We start from the raw sequence: 14,148 nt of genomic DNA, 5'->3' as shown, positions 1-14,148 counted from the left end.
ACTCGTGAGAGCACGAGATCTAAAGAGACCTTAAAAACGTTTCGTAAAACAAAAATGCAGTTGACAACATGATAACGGCCTTTGAAAGGCCATGGACCGGATTTACTTTATCTCAAAAGCGAAAGATGTTTTGGTATGTATTGTTTGTTCTAAAACCTCCGCGGTTGAGTAAGCTTTCGTCCAAGGTATTTTTTTCACGTAAAGCATATACTTTGTCACCTGGGTAAATAACGATAAATCCGAGATCGTTTAACACATTTTTTTTAATTCTAGTTTGCCGTATGATTGCCGGAACATTGGACTACCTTGGTAGTTTATCGAAAAACAGATCGCTTCGAAGGATTTCTTCCAAAGGCGCACTGACGATCACAAACGCCTGGGACAGGCACCGATCACACGAACGGGCAGGTTCTACCCGCAGCGTAGAACTATTACGATCCGCACCCGCGAAACTTTAGCAACGAACTGAGTAGTGTCTTCGCGGTGGCACACAGAGATTGGCTCCCTTCCAGCGCCTTTAGCTGCGGGAAGACGCGGGCGCCGTCGGCGAACGTTTTGAGGAAACGCAAATTGAAGACGTTCAGAGCGGGCTCTGTTATCTCTCGTTTAGTACAACGAACGTTCTCGCTTGGGAGTCGTTTCTGTTGCGTATAGTACACATGATTTTGCGCCAATGTCGCGGACGTTCCTTTTGTGTACTGTAGTTTATCTAGTTACACCTCGGCAGAATTTAAACATTTGGGCACCCCTCTTAAACCGAAATGTGAACAACTCAGACTGTGTCCAACAGGTTCCTTCCAATATACGAAATTGCAACAATTATTTGCTCTGGGTTTGTTCCTTGTGTTGTTTCTGGTTTAAGGTGTACCGATGAATCATGTTAGATTTAATGATTGTTTCCTAAATGAGGGTAGCATACGGTTTCAGGGCGTGTTTTAAATAGACTATGCCGACGAAAGGGGCTTTTTCTGATGTCTTTGACTGTCTTTGATAAGAAATGTGTTAAAGTTACATGAAACATAAAGCTTCAGTCGCATATTCTTAATCTGCTACCGAATCCAAGCACGACTAGAATTTCCTCCCTCTGGTCGAAGCTAACTTAATCAACCACTTCATGGTGGCAGCTTCCGCAGGCCAACTGATTGACCAATTGATCGATAAGGGCACCAGGAAATGAATCAATTCCAAACGAAACAATATTGGAAGAACCGTACAAGGGAGGAGAGTGAAGGTGGTTGTTTTAAATTTGGAAACGATATGATTTACGCGAGGCTATTTCTTATATTTGCAGTTATTATTAAAAAATCTTTTGAACCTTAACGAATTTTGCCGAATACATGCAGTTTGGCCCAATTTTGGTCAAATGAGTTTTTCGTTTATTTCAACCTGCTCCTATTACACGACAATTGAACACAACTCCGTCGATTTGTGAAATCTCTCAATTGTGTTGAATGTTCGACTGTGTTTTTCCATGTTTGCCTAGCTGCAGTACGGTGCTGGTCGTCGCAATTTAGAGTTTACAAAAGGTAATAATTTACATTTCCAGCGTCTGCTGACGGTCGAATACCCGGGCGGTACTTGTGGTATGCAAAGCTATACAAATTTAATGGAAGCAATACAATACACTAACTTCTGTATTGTACAACGTGAGCTACCGAGACTCACTTACTATCGTAAACCAGAATCCCCCGTGATCAGTTCTAGTAGGTCGCTGGAACAGATAGCTTCACAATGGAGTGTCAGATCGAGCCGGAACGTGATGATGGGGCGTCGTACTAGGAGTAGTGCTCGAGCGAAACAATTGACAGGGTAGAACGATGGAGCCCTACGCTTGTTATCATCACACAGCAAAAGGGTTCTTTTTTTCTGTGCCAGTTCTAGCATACTGACAGGGGTGTGCTTAATAAAACAGACTTTGTAAAACGTTAACGTTGAGTAACTCAAAGTCAAATTTACGGCCACAAATGATCGTATAACATCAAATAATAAACCTGTAAGTCAACGTCTTTGTTCACGGAGAATGATCTAACGTGTCATCGTAACGTAACAGGGAAGACGGAGTTGATTCACAAGACACCTTTGATTGATGTTACGTCTTGATAGCCATCTTAATTTGATCTGTGCTTCCCAATTATTATCGTTGGGCAGGTGTTCAGATTAAATGAACAGTACGGCACGAAAAGCAGACCTACCATTACAATGATAAAGTTTTTTTTAATTCCGTGTTAAAAAATGCAAATACCAGATGATTTTATTTGGTTCGTTGTGACTCGATCGGTGAACAACGCAAGCAACAAGTTGTACATGCAACAAACAAAAATCAACTTCCAGATTAAAAAAAAAATCTTCATGAAAATATCTATGAGTGGAACTATATTGCTACAAATATTTGAAATATGGTGCGACAGTAATGTACCATACCAACCATACGAAGTTGTTGTTAAAACTTAGTTTTGTGTTTTTCTCTGATTCGAATTTTTGTAATTTTTTAAATAATTCCTATTTTATATTTTAAGTAGTTTGAAACAAAATTTGAAGATATAATTTTTGAAAGCTTCATGGAAGATAATTTGAAGTCACTAGAGCGATGACCCACATAATCTAAATTTGGCACTATTTGTTGAGTTTAAACAATTCGGAGCCGTAGATAAGGAACGTTTTACAGCCTTTATTATCTTAGTATTTATGTAACCTACATGTGAAAACAAATAACAAGCAACATATTGCAGATTCTTTCGCTATTTCATTACTGGGCAATTACGAGCGTTATAAAACTACATAATCTTCAACTGGACACGTTCTGTTTGGGAGGATTGTTTGTGTTTGTTCACAAAGTTAAGCTCTGACCTATTTAGATGGGAGTTTTGGCAGAAAATATGTTGTTTCGTCAATTTGATCCATTTCATGGGCAATCTTTTTTTTTTTTAATTTGTCGTCTTCTTGGCGTAACGATCGTATTGGTCATGCCTGCTCTTTTAGGGACTTACTAGACTTTTTCCCTTTGTTTACGTGGATAGCCAGTCCTTTCGTACAAGGGTGGCTTCGGTCTCCGGGTTGGGATTCGAACCCACGCTAAGATATAGCGTGTCAAAAAAAGCGGTCAAAATTACTGCTAAAAAGCATTCTAGGGGCGGCCAACTTGGTTCTCGGAACTGGTCCAACAGGGAAATCTGAAATTGGTGTTTTAAAATTAGCTTTAGATTCAAAGAAATGTCTTGTTTTTTTGAAAAAATATTCAGTCATTTTCGAAATATTGAAATCGAAAATTACGGGCGTTACGGTCAAAGTGAGCGCTGTTTAGATTCTAGTGTTAAAGCCAAAAACCTCACAACGAACAAACCTAAAGCAAATGATTGTTCCAATTTCGAGGGAACCCGTTGGATAAAGACTGAGTTGTTCGCATTTTGGTTGATTAGGGGTGGCCAAATGTTTAAAGTCTGCCGCGGTGTAACCTGATAAACAAAAGTACACTACAGCGATGCTCGTAGCATTGGCGCAAAACTATGTGTACTATACGGAACAGAACAGGAAACAATCGCCAGCGTCCTAAACAATAACTTTCGTTGTACTAAACGATAACTCGAGCTCTCTATAAACAACTTCTATTCACGTTTGCTCGAAACGATCTTCCGTCAGCTAAAGGCGCTGGAATGAAGTCAATTTCTGTGTGCCACCAAGAAGACACTACTCAGTTCGTTGCTAAACTTTTGCGGATGTGGATCGCAATAATTCTACGCCGCGAGTAGAACCTGCCAGGTCGTGAGGTCCGTGTCTGTCTCAAGCGTTTGCAATCCTTTCAGTTCCATCTAGACATTTACACGCGCCCTGGTGTCCCTCTGTTTCGGTAGGGACCGTTTTGCCTTATCTAAGTAGAGTTGTCACAGAGTGTAGCCTTAAAAACGTCATTGTAAAATCTAATCTGTGCTATTCGGAAGATCATTGAGCTTGTAGGGAACAACAAATAACTCACTTCGACATACTTTCATTTTCTTTCCTATCTCGACACAGATTTTAAAGATTGTGCACGACGATCAAACGGTAGTGGGAAAATATCAATTGGACGTTTGCTCTGAGATGCAAACTGCCATAATGATCACTCTTAGCGTTACCCTTCTGGTGGTGAGCTTGATTCCCGGCCTATCCAAACTCTACCCCCCGAACATCATCATTATCATGGCGGACGATACGTCCTTCAACGACTTCGACAACTCAAACTACTAGACATCGATACCGAACATCGACGACCTGGCGAACGGTGGCAGCGTCCTGAATGCACTTCTCGGAGCAAAAAAATGTTTAAAAATGAGCCAAATTTTTTAAAAAGGTGTAAAAGGCTCGATGGAGTTTTAATAAACTTTTTTAATTTAATTGTGAGAATATTGTTTAAGTAGTAACACGGTTCGTTATAGTTGGAAGAAAGTGAGATATTTAGTAATTAGGATGTTGCAATTTATTCATAAGAATTACGCTACCTTTTTTCTACAACTAAATTTGAGAAATCTTTGATGCATTCAACTATTTTGTATCTTTAATATTGTTAAGTTTTTCCTCAATCGAATAGGAATCTCTTCTAGGAGGTGTATAAACTCGTTTGAAAAGGATTAAAACTGTCACAATTAGTACGATCTCAATTGTTGCCACAATGAAAACGAAATAGTGTGAAGATAGTTGCGAATCCACCTCATCCAGCCACCAGGTCCAGGTAAAGTTGTATAAGGCAGGATCCGCCCTACCATCGTGAGGCTGATTCCGAGGACGCGCACTGCTTCGTCGATAGTGCAGAACATCGGTTTGCAAGTCTGCCAGAATGTCCGGATGTGCACTCGCCAAATTTTGCTGCTCACACGGATCCTTCAGGAGATTGAAAAGGCAGGGGTTTTCGAGCGGTTTGCAAACTGTTTCCTGAAGAACGTTTGGACAGGTCAGAATGGCTGAGCTTCGGAGCTTCTCCACGCGATCACGCGACAATCCGATCAACTCCCCGATAGTTCCTGGAGCAGTCAGCCAGGTGTAGTAATCCTCGGCAGATAAATCATCGTTGTCGCTCAGAAGCCCCAACCAACCATCGAAGACGCCCTTGAAGGTTGACCCGTTCACATACTTCCAGCCGTTCTTCATGTAGCTGCTGTAAGAAAACTTTTCGTCTGCATTGTTCATCACCACGGTACGTCCACTCGCGGAACTCGATAGCAGCGTGTTCCATTGGTTCTGACCATCGATAGCACTGCCCTGGGGGATGCCGTTGGTGATTCCGGCGGCGAATCCCAGCGTCGGCAGCCAGTCGCTCACGTGAATCCACTGTTCCGAGACGACTCCTTTGCGTGGAAGTAGGGGACTCCAAATGAGGGCGGCTCCACGTACTGCACCTTCCCATGGTGAGTATTTTTGCTGCGACAATTCAAGTGTTAATAATATATTTGAATGTTTCTATCACTGTTTTCAAACAAAACACAATAAATTTATGGTGAGTGTGCTGTTTGAAACGTCAATCAATTTATCCAATGAATGTTAATGCTTACAAAAATGTATGTCTTCGGTTAACTAGAGTATGAAGTACAAGGGAGTAAGAAAGTGGTTTAGTAGTTTATTTATTTGTTAATCCTTTATGCATAGAATCGACATTAGTTTTGTTTAAATAAACTTGTTATTGTAATGTTACTTGTTAATCTTATCTTATGTAAGAGGGGAGTCCGATAAGTATTTAGCCTTACAGCCTTACCAAGAAAGAGAGAAATTTAGTATCGTGTAGCTACTGTCAAAATTTCGGCCAAATCGAACTCAACCGTGAACCAACTTCAGAGCATAAGTACAATTCGAAGGAGTTTCTTTGTCGTTTCGTGACACGGTGGAGTTTATCTGGTGGACTTTACTTCATGGAATTGGTTCCATTTTTTCCAAATTTAGATTTTTTTTGCCACTCGTTTTTTTAAAAAGTCACTCGTTGAGTAGTAATTAGCCTTATGAGGAGGTTATCGCTGCCACGGAGGTCTATTTTGGAGACCTACAGAACGCATTTTGAGTCTGTCGACTTGGCACATCGCCCTAGGCACTCCACCAGTCATGCGTAGAAGCACTTAAATATAAGCTAGTTACGAAAGGTTTCGTCTGCCCCAGTTGAAGAAGGTAGACTTGAGGTGAAAAAGAGAGCCGAGAAGCTGCATTCAGGTCAAAAAAATTTTAAAACAAAAAAAAAGTTAAAGAAAGTGACTTTAAAAAAAAAATATTAACAATACAAGGTAGAAAAAATAAATAAAGAAATAAGTAGACAGACTCCAAGAAGAGGAAAAAAATTTGCCCAGGAGCGAGTCGAAGGGACAAGAAATTTCGCATATGGAGAAAGTATAGTACGCACGTCAAAGAAGACGATAAATTGTTTACGGATATCATCACATTAATGGTCAAGGAATGGCAAGCACAATGCGATAAAACAACGGCTTCCGAGCTTGTACACTTTTGCGGAAGCTACAAGATTTCGCCACGCTGGAAACGTAACGAAACCACAAAGGTCGGTAAATTTTCCAGTTTGAAGAACCTTAAGAGGCTACGAAAGCATCTGAAGGGCGAGCTAAAATACTAAATAAAAACTTGTCAACAAAATAGTCTTGTAAACTAAATACTTATCGGACGGCTCTCAGATGTTGAAATATTTTGGTTATCATAAGTCTGTTTAAGGCAATTCATCTTGCTCTTTTCTGAATCGTCTTGTTCTTATTGATGTGAAAATAATGATGCAAAAAAGGTGACTAGATTTTGAAGTCCGCCAATGAAACTGGCCACAGGTCCACTAGAGGGCGGTCGCACGGTTAGCTCGTCCTGCCACCAGGTCCAGGTGTAGTTATGCAACGCTGGATTGGCTCTACTATCCGCCGACTTTCGACGAGAGTGCGCTCCACGTTCCCTGTAGCGTTGAACGTCAGACTCGAGTTCCCGCAACAAGTTAGGGTACAGTGAGGCTAGATTGGTGTGTTCGCAAGGATCGTCCGCTAGATTGAAGAGACACGGGCTTACGAGCGGCTCGCATGCTGTCTGGTCTATTTCGTTTGTGCACTGCACTGTGGCAGCATGGCGAGTTTCCTCCACCTGATCCCGGGTAAGGTTTAACGATGACCCAATGTTGTCCGCGGAAATAAGCCGCTCGTAGTACTCATCGGCGGATAAACCTTCCGCGCCGTCGATCTGCCCCAACCAGCCATCATATTTCCCTTCCATGCTTGATCCGTTGACGTACTTCCAGCCACGCTTAATGTAGCTACTGTAAACGAACTCTTCGTGCGCGTTGTTCATCACCACCGATCGTCCACTCGCCGATCCAAATTGAAGCGCTTTCCATTGGTTGTGGCCATCGATGGCATTGGCCCCAAGCGGCGGTGGAATACTGATCCGGGCCGCATAGCCGAGGGTCGGCAGCCAGTCGCTCACGTGAATCCACTGCTCCGACACGACACCCTTGCGCGGAAGCAATCGGCTCCAAATCAGGGCAGCTCCACGGACTCCACCTTCCCAGGGTGATTCTTTTTGCTACGCCAATGATAAGAAGCTGGTCTTATCAGTTCGCTCTCAAAATTAGGAAATGCAAAATGCCTGGCTTGTGAAGGTCAACGAGGAAGGTTTTGTCTTTGGTTGTCTTATTGAGGTTTGGGTGCACTTAAAATGTAAAATTACTTCCGTGCATCCAATTTATGTTATCTCCCCAAAGTTAGTGAGATATTAGGGCAAGCATAAATTGTTAAGCCGAATTCAATTAAGTGCATGTTAAGTATGGGTAGAAGGAAAAAATGGATTGATTGAACACTTACGCCACGGAGCGGATAATTAGAGCCAGAATTTGCGTGGATTCCAACCGTCGGAGCACCGTTGTCGGCGTAGAAGAGAATGATGGTGTTCTCCAGCATACGGCGTTGCTCCAAGGCGCGGTAGATTTTACCAACACCCGCATCAATTCTCGAAATCATAGCTGCAATGGATGATAATCAAAATCAAAAACCTTGATACAACCCATTGCAACTTCATGCGCCCTCAAGGACTGTCAACTATGGCATGCCCAACCCAACGTCACACCTGCCAATATCCTTCGGTTTGGATCTTTGATATGGTTGAATTTCTCAATCTCGTCCGGCGGGGCCTGCATCGGATCGTCCTCGTTGCCGGTGTGTGGTGCCAGATGGGTCAGTACGAGGAACAGCGGTTGCTGCCTGTCGTGTGCTTGGACGAGTCGCACCGCCTCGTCGTTGAACAGATCCGTCGCGTAAGTGCCTTTCGCGCTGTAGTTGACGTCGATGTTGCGCCGCATGTCCAAACCCCGGGCCGATGTCTGTGGAAGAGATTAAATATTTAAATGCAATAGTTCTATAACCCGAACAATTCTGGAAACTGGGTTTAGCGTTGGTTTAAAAATGGCATGTGGCTTCGTCACTTCGGACGCACATGTTATAGACTCTCTAAAGTGTTGATTCACCTGTCAGCAAACTTAAGTGCCTCAGATAAAATATTATCTTTACTTTAAGCTATTCCATCGTTTTTAAAGGAAAAGAGTTCTTATGGAATAATAATAATAAAAACTTTTGAAACAGTTCAACCATGAAATGCGGGTTAATAATTTTCAGTTTTGCCTCCATTGCCTGGATTGCAAATGGTGGTGCTTAAAATGTGAATTTTTAATTAGGTAACACTGGGTGCAGCTCAAGGTTGTTTGTATAAAGTGTTCAATTTAGGTGCAAGAGTATTTTCATCACAATGCATCAGTACCCGCTGCAAGGTTTATGACTGCTGACGAAAAAAGATTAAAAACGACAAATGCATAAACATTCATTGGTTCGAAACAAGGGAAGGATGCTCGATCCAAACGCGCCAAACAACCAAATCCACTTAGTAATGAATGTTAAAATGATAGTTGCTGATTTGTCAATGAGGATCAAGTTATTCTCGAGTTTATGCTTGAGTAAACAAAACACAAATAATTATCTAATTCCTACTGGATGACGCAAACTAAACTGAATGCATTCGATGCCAATCAACAAGGTTCCTTGCATTTATCTTCTGCCTCTCTTTGACAAAGACACCCTCAAAGCCATTTATACAGCAATTAACTTGTTAACATCTTCGTCTTCCAGCTCGGTTCTTACACACCTCGTTCATCTGCAGACTGTGGTCCCAGTAGTCGATGTACGGTCCAAGGTACCCGAAGTGCGAATCGAAGCCCCGGAAGGTCGGGGTGTACGCACGCCGGAAAAACCCAAGGTGCCACTTGCCGACCAGATGCGTCCGGTAGCCGGCCTCGCGGAAGTACTGCGGCATCAGCTTCTGGTCCAGCCCGAGTCCCCACGGTTCGTCGGAGATAATGACGTGGTCCTGCATGCCGATGTTCATCGGATGTCGGCCGGTCATGAGCGAGGCCCGCGACGGTGTGCAAAGCGGCGGTACGTAGTGGCGGTTCAGGATGATACCGTCGTACGCCAGGGCGTCGATGTTCGGGGTCGGTATTTGATTGGATCCGTGGAAGCTGACGTCATTCCAACCCTGACGACAAAAAGATTGTTTTTTTTTTATCACAAATTGATTGCCAAAAACTTGATTTCGCCATGCAGGACCAGACCGGTTTATATCGGGGCTATATGTAGGATTGACGCTTACCAAATCGTCAGCAACAATGATTACAATGTTGGGCCGCTCTGAGTGGCCGGTGTCGCCGTCCACGGTTAACCACAAACCACACCACACGGTCACGATATACGTCACCAGCTTCATCGTAATGGATGGTCGCGTGTAACTCCACTAGCAAACACTTCAATCAGCTGAGATTTCATCAATTGAATTGTATAACACCGATAATTGGCGATTTGCCGCGGGTTGGGGTAGACCCTTCCAGAGCTTTGCACAACTAAGGCCACCTTCTGCTTCCCACCCGCCAGATAAACACAACAGGCACAACACTTTCCGGGTAGACAGCCTATTGTGTTCGCCGGAGTTTGCGGGTTTCTGTTTGCGATCGCGTCAAGATCGCGCCCGGTTTCAGCGACTGATGTATGCAACAGGTGCGCACGCCGAGAAGGCTTACGACGGACTGACGGTTGGCGGACGCCGAGTGGCACACTTTTATAAAAGTCATGACCATGCCCAATCCCACCGTTGCACCGCATGGGGTTGGTGGCACACTCCACCGACGGATTCGATGCTGGTTCTGATTATAAACGAGCGCACAAAGGGAGTTGTCGGGCGTTCTTGTGCTCGAGAACGCGAGCAGCCGGTTTGGGACGTTTCGGTTTCAAGTTCAAGGCAGATTCGCGATTGGAAACGGGGGAGCACGTGTGGAAGGTACGCATGCAGCACTTACTTACACAGCTCCCGGCGTCATACGCATGTCGGCGACGAAGATTCCTGTAACTGTTATTACTGCAATTGACCATGAGGATGCCGTTCGGCGCCTTTTTGCTCTGGCTAATGGAACGGTAGACGGGAGATAAACGTGTTAACTATTATGTGTAAAGCAATAAAATTGTGCTGTCTCGCATCACTATTTCATAACAGAACCAGACAGTTTTCCAGTTATTGCGAGGGAAATCTTATTGTGTACGGTGTAAATACTAGCATTTATTACCACCGAAACGGATAATCATCAATTTTTTTAACTATTCACCAACAGTTGTGAACGTAAGTGAAACGAATAAGTTATATAAAATAAGCTCACGTTTCCAATACTAACTCCATTTGAATCTTATTAAAATATTTCATTTGTTTTCTTAGTTTACTTAGTGTGGCGTATTTTTGAACTTCATTTTGCGAAATATAGGAATGGAAATTCGCACTGTAACGACGTATTGTTTGTCGTTTAGTTTAACAATTTTCAAAAAAAAAAAGCTTAAAGATACACTGATGGATGTAACTGTACCGATTATATGAAACGACTAATTTACTCTCTTCATAAAAAAAGGTTTAGTACCAGGCGCATTATAAAATTATGGTGGCCAACCAATTGCTCTCTAAGTTCGGTATCGTTCCGTCTAGGAATCCCCGGGTATTTTTTCCTTTCTGTTAAGAATTATCTAAATATTGTGGAACAAAGATGGGAAACAATTTGTTCGAATTTACTGTATACGCACAGTTTAAGACTGCGAATCAAAAAACCATATTTTCGCGTGTATTATTGCACCAATCCCGTATGATTGGCGCATTTTGATAAAGATATTTATGTTCTTACATTTTTTTTTACAATTCTTTGTCATTTCTTTCATGTATTATCCATAATCTATCCAATCTTTCTTCAATTTCATCAATTTCTTTGATTTAAAAAAAACACGTATAAGGAAGTTAGAAGTAAGGAAGAGTTAGAATGATATGACAATAAGATCATTTAACAAGCCACAAAGTCTTCATACGTAGTTTGTACTTTTTCTTATAATAACTTCTCATTGCGTCAAGTTTTCCTGTTCCACCCTGTAGGTTCTATTGAATTCACACTTTTCAAAATGTATGACAATTCTCTCGAACCGTGTACATTTATTCTTTCCAATTATTTTATGCTTCGAGTTTTTCTTCACAAAGTATTTTTCATCTATTTATTTTAGGACCACTGCTCCTCAAAACAATAATCGTGGTTAAAAAAGGTAGCGTTATACAAGCGGAAAATCGGTAAGTTTACCAAGATTCTTCTTTTGATAAGCGAAAATGAAATTTTTATATGGTCTTTTCTCCTTGTAATTGTTAAATGCATCTACTTTCTCTTGAAACACTTCCCGGCAGAAATGTCTGTTAAATTAATTTTGAACTTGTTATCGTTGTGTGTTAAATTAATATAGCACGTGACGAACAGCGATATCCTAAAACTCGTTGGAGGGAACATCTTTGAGGCTGCACTCCTTTTCTAATCAATCTATAGCGAGTGACAATTCCGCCCGGCGGTAATTCCATGCGTGCGTGCGTACGTGCATACGCGAATTTGGTTACTTAATGGGTGCCCGATTAAAAATAAAAACCACGTACAGCCCATGCCGTTCAAACCCGATCGATGCCTTCTCCCAGCACGGAAGGGGAGTCCGACATGGTTGTTCACATGTACTCTGCGAGTACAATACGAAATCCATAAACCGAACGTGCCCAAGTGGTTGCCGGCGAATTATTGGTACGAGCCCCCAATCCTGGTGCATCCTTCCGGCAAGTCGCGTAGAAAATGAACCCCCGGCTGAAACAATAAAAAATCATAATGGAGTCCTCAAAGCGGCAGGCGTTTATGTTTGAGGAGATTTGGTTCGGTGTAAAAAAAAAATGGTTTCCATTTCAAATTCCAACCACCGGGCGGGATGTGAAAATTCGGGAATAATATAAAAAAACCCCGACGTAAAAGCGAGCGGACATCGGAAATGCTTCGGGCACTAAAGAACAAATAGAATTCATAACTAGGAGGGATAGCAGAGCGGAAGCATGTTGCCATTCAATTTCGGTTTGAATCCGAATGTAATATGGCGACCATGGATGTGATGAGGCTCGGTTCCGGTGAAGGATGTGTGGATCTGGGAGGGAGGAGCAGACAGTGGAGGCAGTATGCAAATGGGGATGATTTCGGTCAGACGCTTCACATGAACGCTTCACTTTCATTCCGGGTGAATTTGTGGTGGAGGCTTCATTATCATACGCCTCACAGATGATTGCGCATGGCAGAGGAAGGAATCGGACGTAATCGGATGGTGGATTACAGCCGAAAAAAAACAGAGCGGACCATGGTCTACCACCAGTCGAACACTTATGGCCAGTTTTACTATCAGATTCAGTTCACTTTTATGTACTCGGGCGTTTCAAACATTCCGTTTGGTCGTCGGACTTGGGAACTTGAGCCGAGCGAGACTTTATCACATGCACGCTGGCAACGGAAACCTAGTGTTTGGCCCAGTTTCTGCAAATCCTACCCCCTCGTCTGGCTACGGGGGACACCTAGATTTCAACTGCTGTCCAAGCGCGTCACGAACCCTGGAATATAAATCAAGTCCAGGGTCCCGAGGAGGTAAGGCAAGGTAGAAGGTTTGTGTGTGCCTCACACCAAACCTTGACGCCTTTACTATCGACAGCTTTAATGGAAGGCGTTCCGGTGGCTCGGGAGTCCGGGTGCTCTCTCCGGGTTGGCCGGTTGAAGGTTGACCTTGGTTGAAGCTGTACCAGTTTCATATCAAAATGGAACCGGCGGCTAACTGGTGGTGGCTTTGTTTGAGCAGATTATATGATGGGTGAATTAGCTTGCGGTTTGCGTTGTTAATAATTACTCCCCGTTTGTTTATATGCCTCCAGACAGTGTGCCGGTTTGTGCTTTATTTGTAGTAATAATATCAAATACATCAACTACCATTTACCATAACAAACATACCATAACTCTGGCGTTGACGAACAGATTAAAGTACAAGAATAATATTGACAGTTTATTTTATCCTATTTTCTAAATCCTAACCTAAATCATGTGCATAGCAACAATAAGCATACGTATATGTTGTTGCATTTTCCCTTGCAGCACAAGAGCCAACCATGACCACCGATGGACTCAACCGAATGCAAACCCGTTTCGACACTGATTGTATTTCCCCGAGCCGGGGATTTTCCCTGCCGTGCGGCTACTTATGTTATGTTTTTCCACCTTTATCGTTCGTCTTCCACTCGGATTGGTATGCCGGATGCTCCGACACCATCTCTTCCAGCCACACATGTTGGGCGAGATGGGATTCGCTTTACGCTCCTGAAATGTAATAGCTGTTGGCAGCAAAAGTAAACGGTTTGCGGTTGGAGTGTGTATGTGTGTGGGGTGGGCCGACAGAATCGTACCGTGCACGAGAGTGCAGCATAGAATGATACCATCAAATGATGGATGTCGACGTCGATGAGGTAATGTTTGGAATGTTCTTTTAATTTTTCTATGATATCATTCCTCACGTTGCCTCTGTATGGCAGACAAGTACCAGTTGTTAATATAAACTAGTTTGACCGTTTACTATAGTGGAAGAGATAGATACACTCGTGGACTTTACATGTGATATTTAAAAATATTGAATGCTGTTGAATGAACATGTGTTTGTTTCGAGAGGATCTTAGCCATAAAATAAAAATTCTCGATTTGGGTTTGTCGATCACTTAAGGAAAACTTAATCGAGTAACCATTGCCCATCTTTCTAAAAG

General features: G+C 42.7%; 1 protein-coding gene across 1 annotated transcript; it reads right to left on the bottom strand.

Moving 5' to 3' along the window:
- Positions 1-4,515: 4,515 nt before the first annotated feature.
- LOC131266204 (arylsulfatase B-like) lies at positions 4,516-9,744 on the bottom strand. Its single transcript, XM_058268604.1, has 5 exons — positions 9,631-9,744; positions 9,127-9,516; positions 8,059-8,311; positions 7,797-7,954; positions 4,516-5,388 (listed from the first exon to the last, which is right to left on the bottom strand). Exons 1-5 carry the CDS (start codon positions 9,742-9,744, stop codon positions 4,516-4,518), a joined length of 1,788 nt encoding a protein of 595 aa, XP_058124587.1.
- Between the last annotated feature and the right edge of the window lie 4,404 nt (positions 9,745-14,148).

Source organism: Anopheles coustani, chromosome 3, assembly GCF_943734705.1.
Source record: "Anopheles coustani chromosome 3, idAnoCousDA_361_x.2, whole genome shotgun sequence".
Classification (NCBI taxonomy): Eukaryota; Metazoa; Arthropoda; class Insecta; order Diptera; family Culicidae; genus Anopheles; species Anopheles coustani.
The sequence above is the reverse complement of the archived record's forward strand: the minus strand, read 5'-3'. Positions and strand labels throughout refer to the sequence as shown.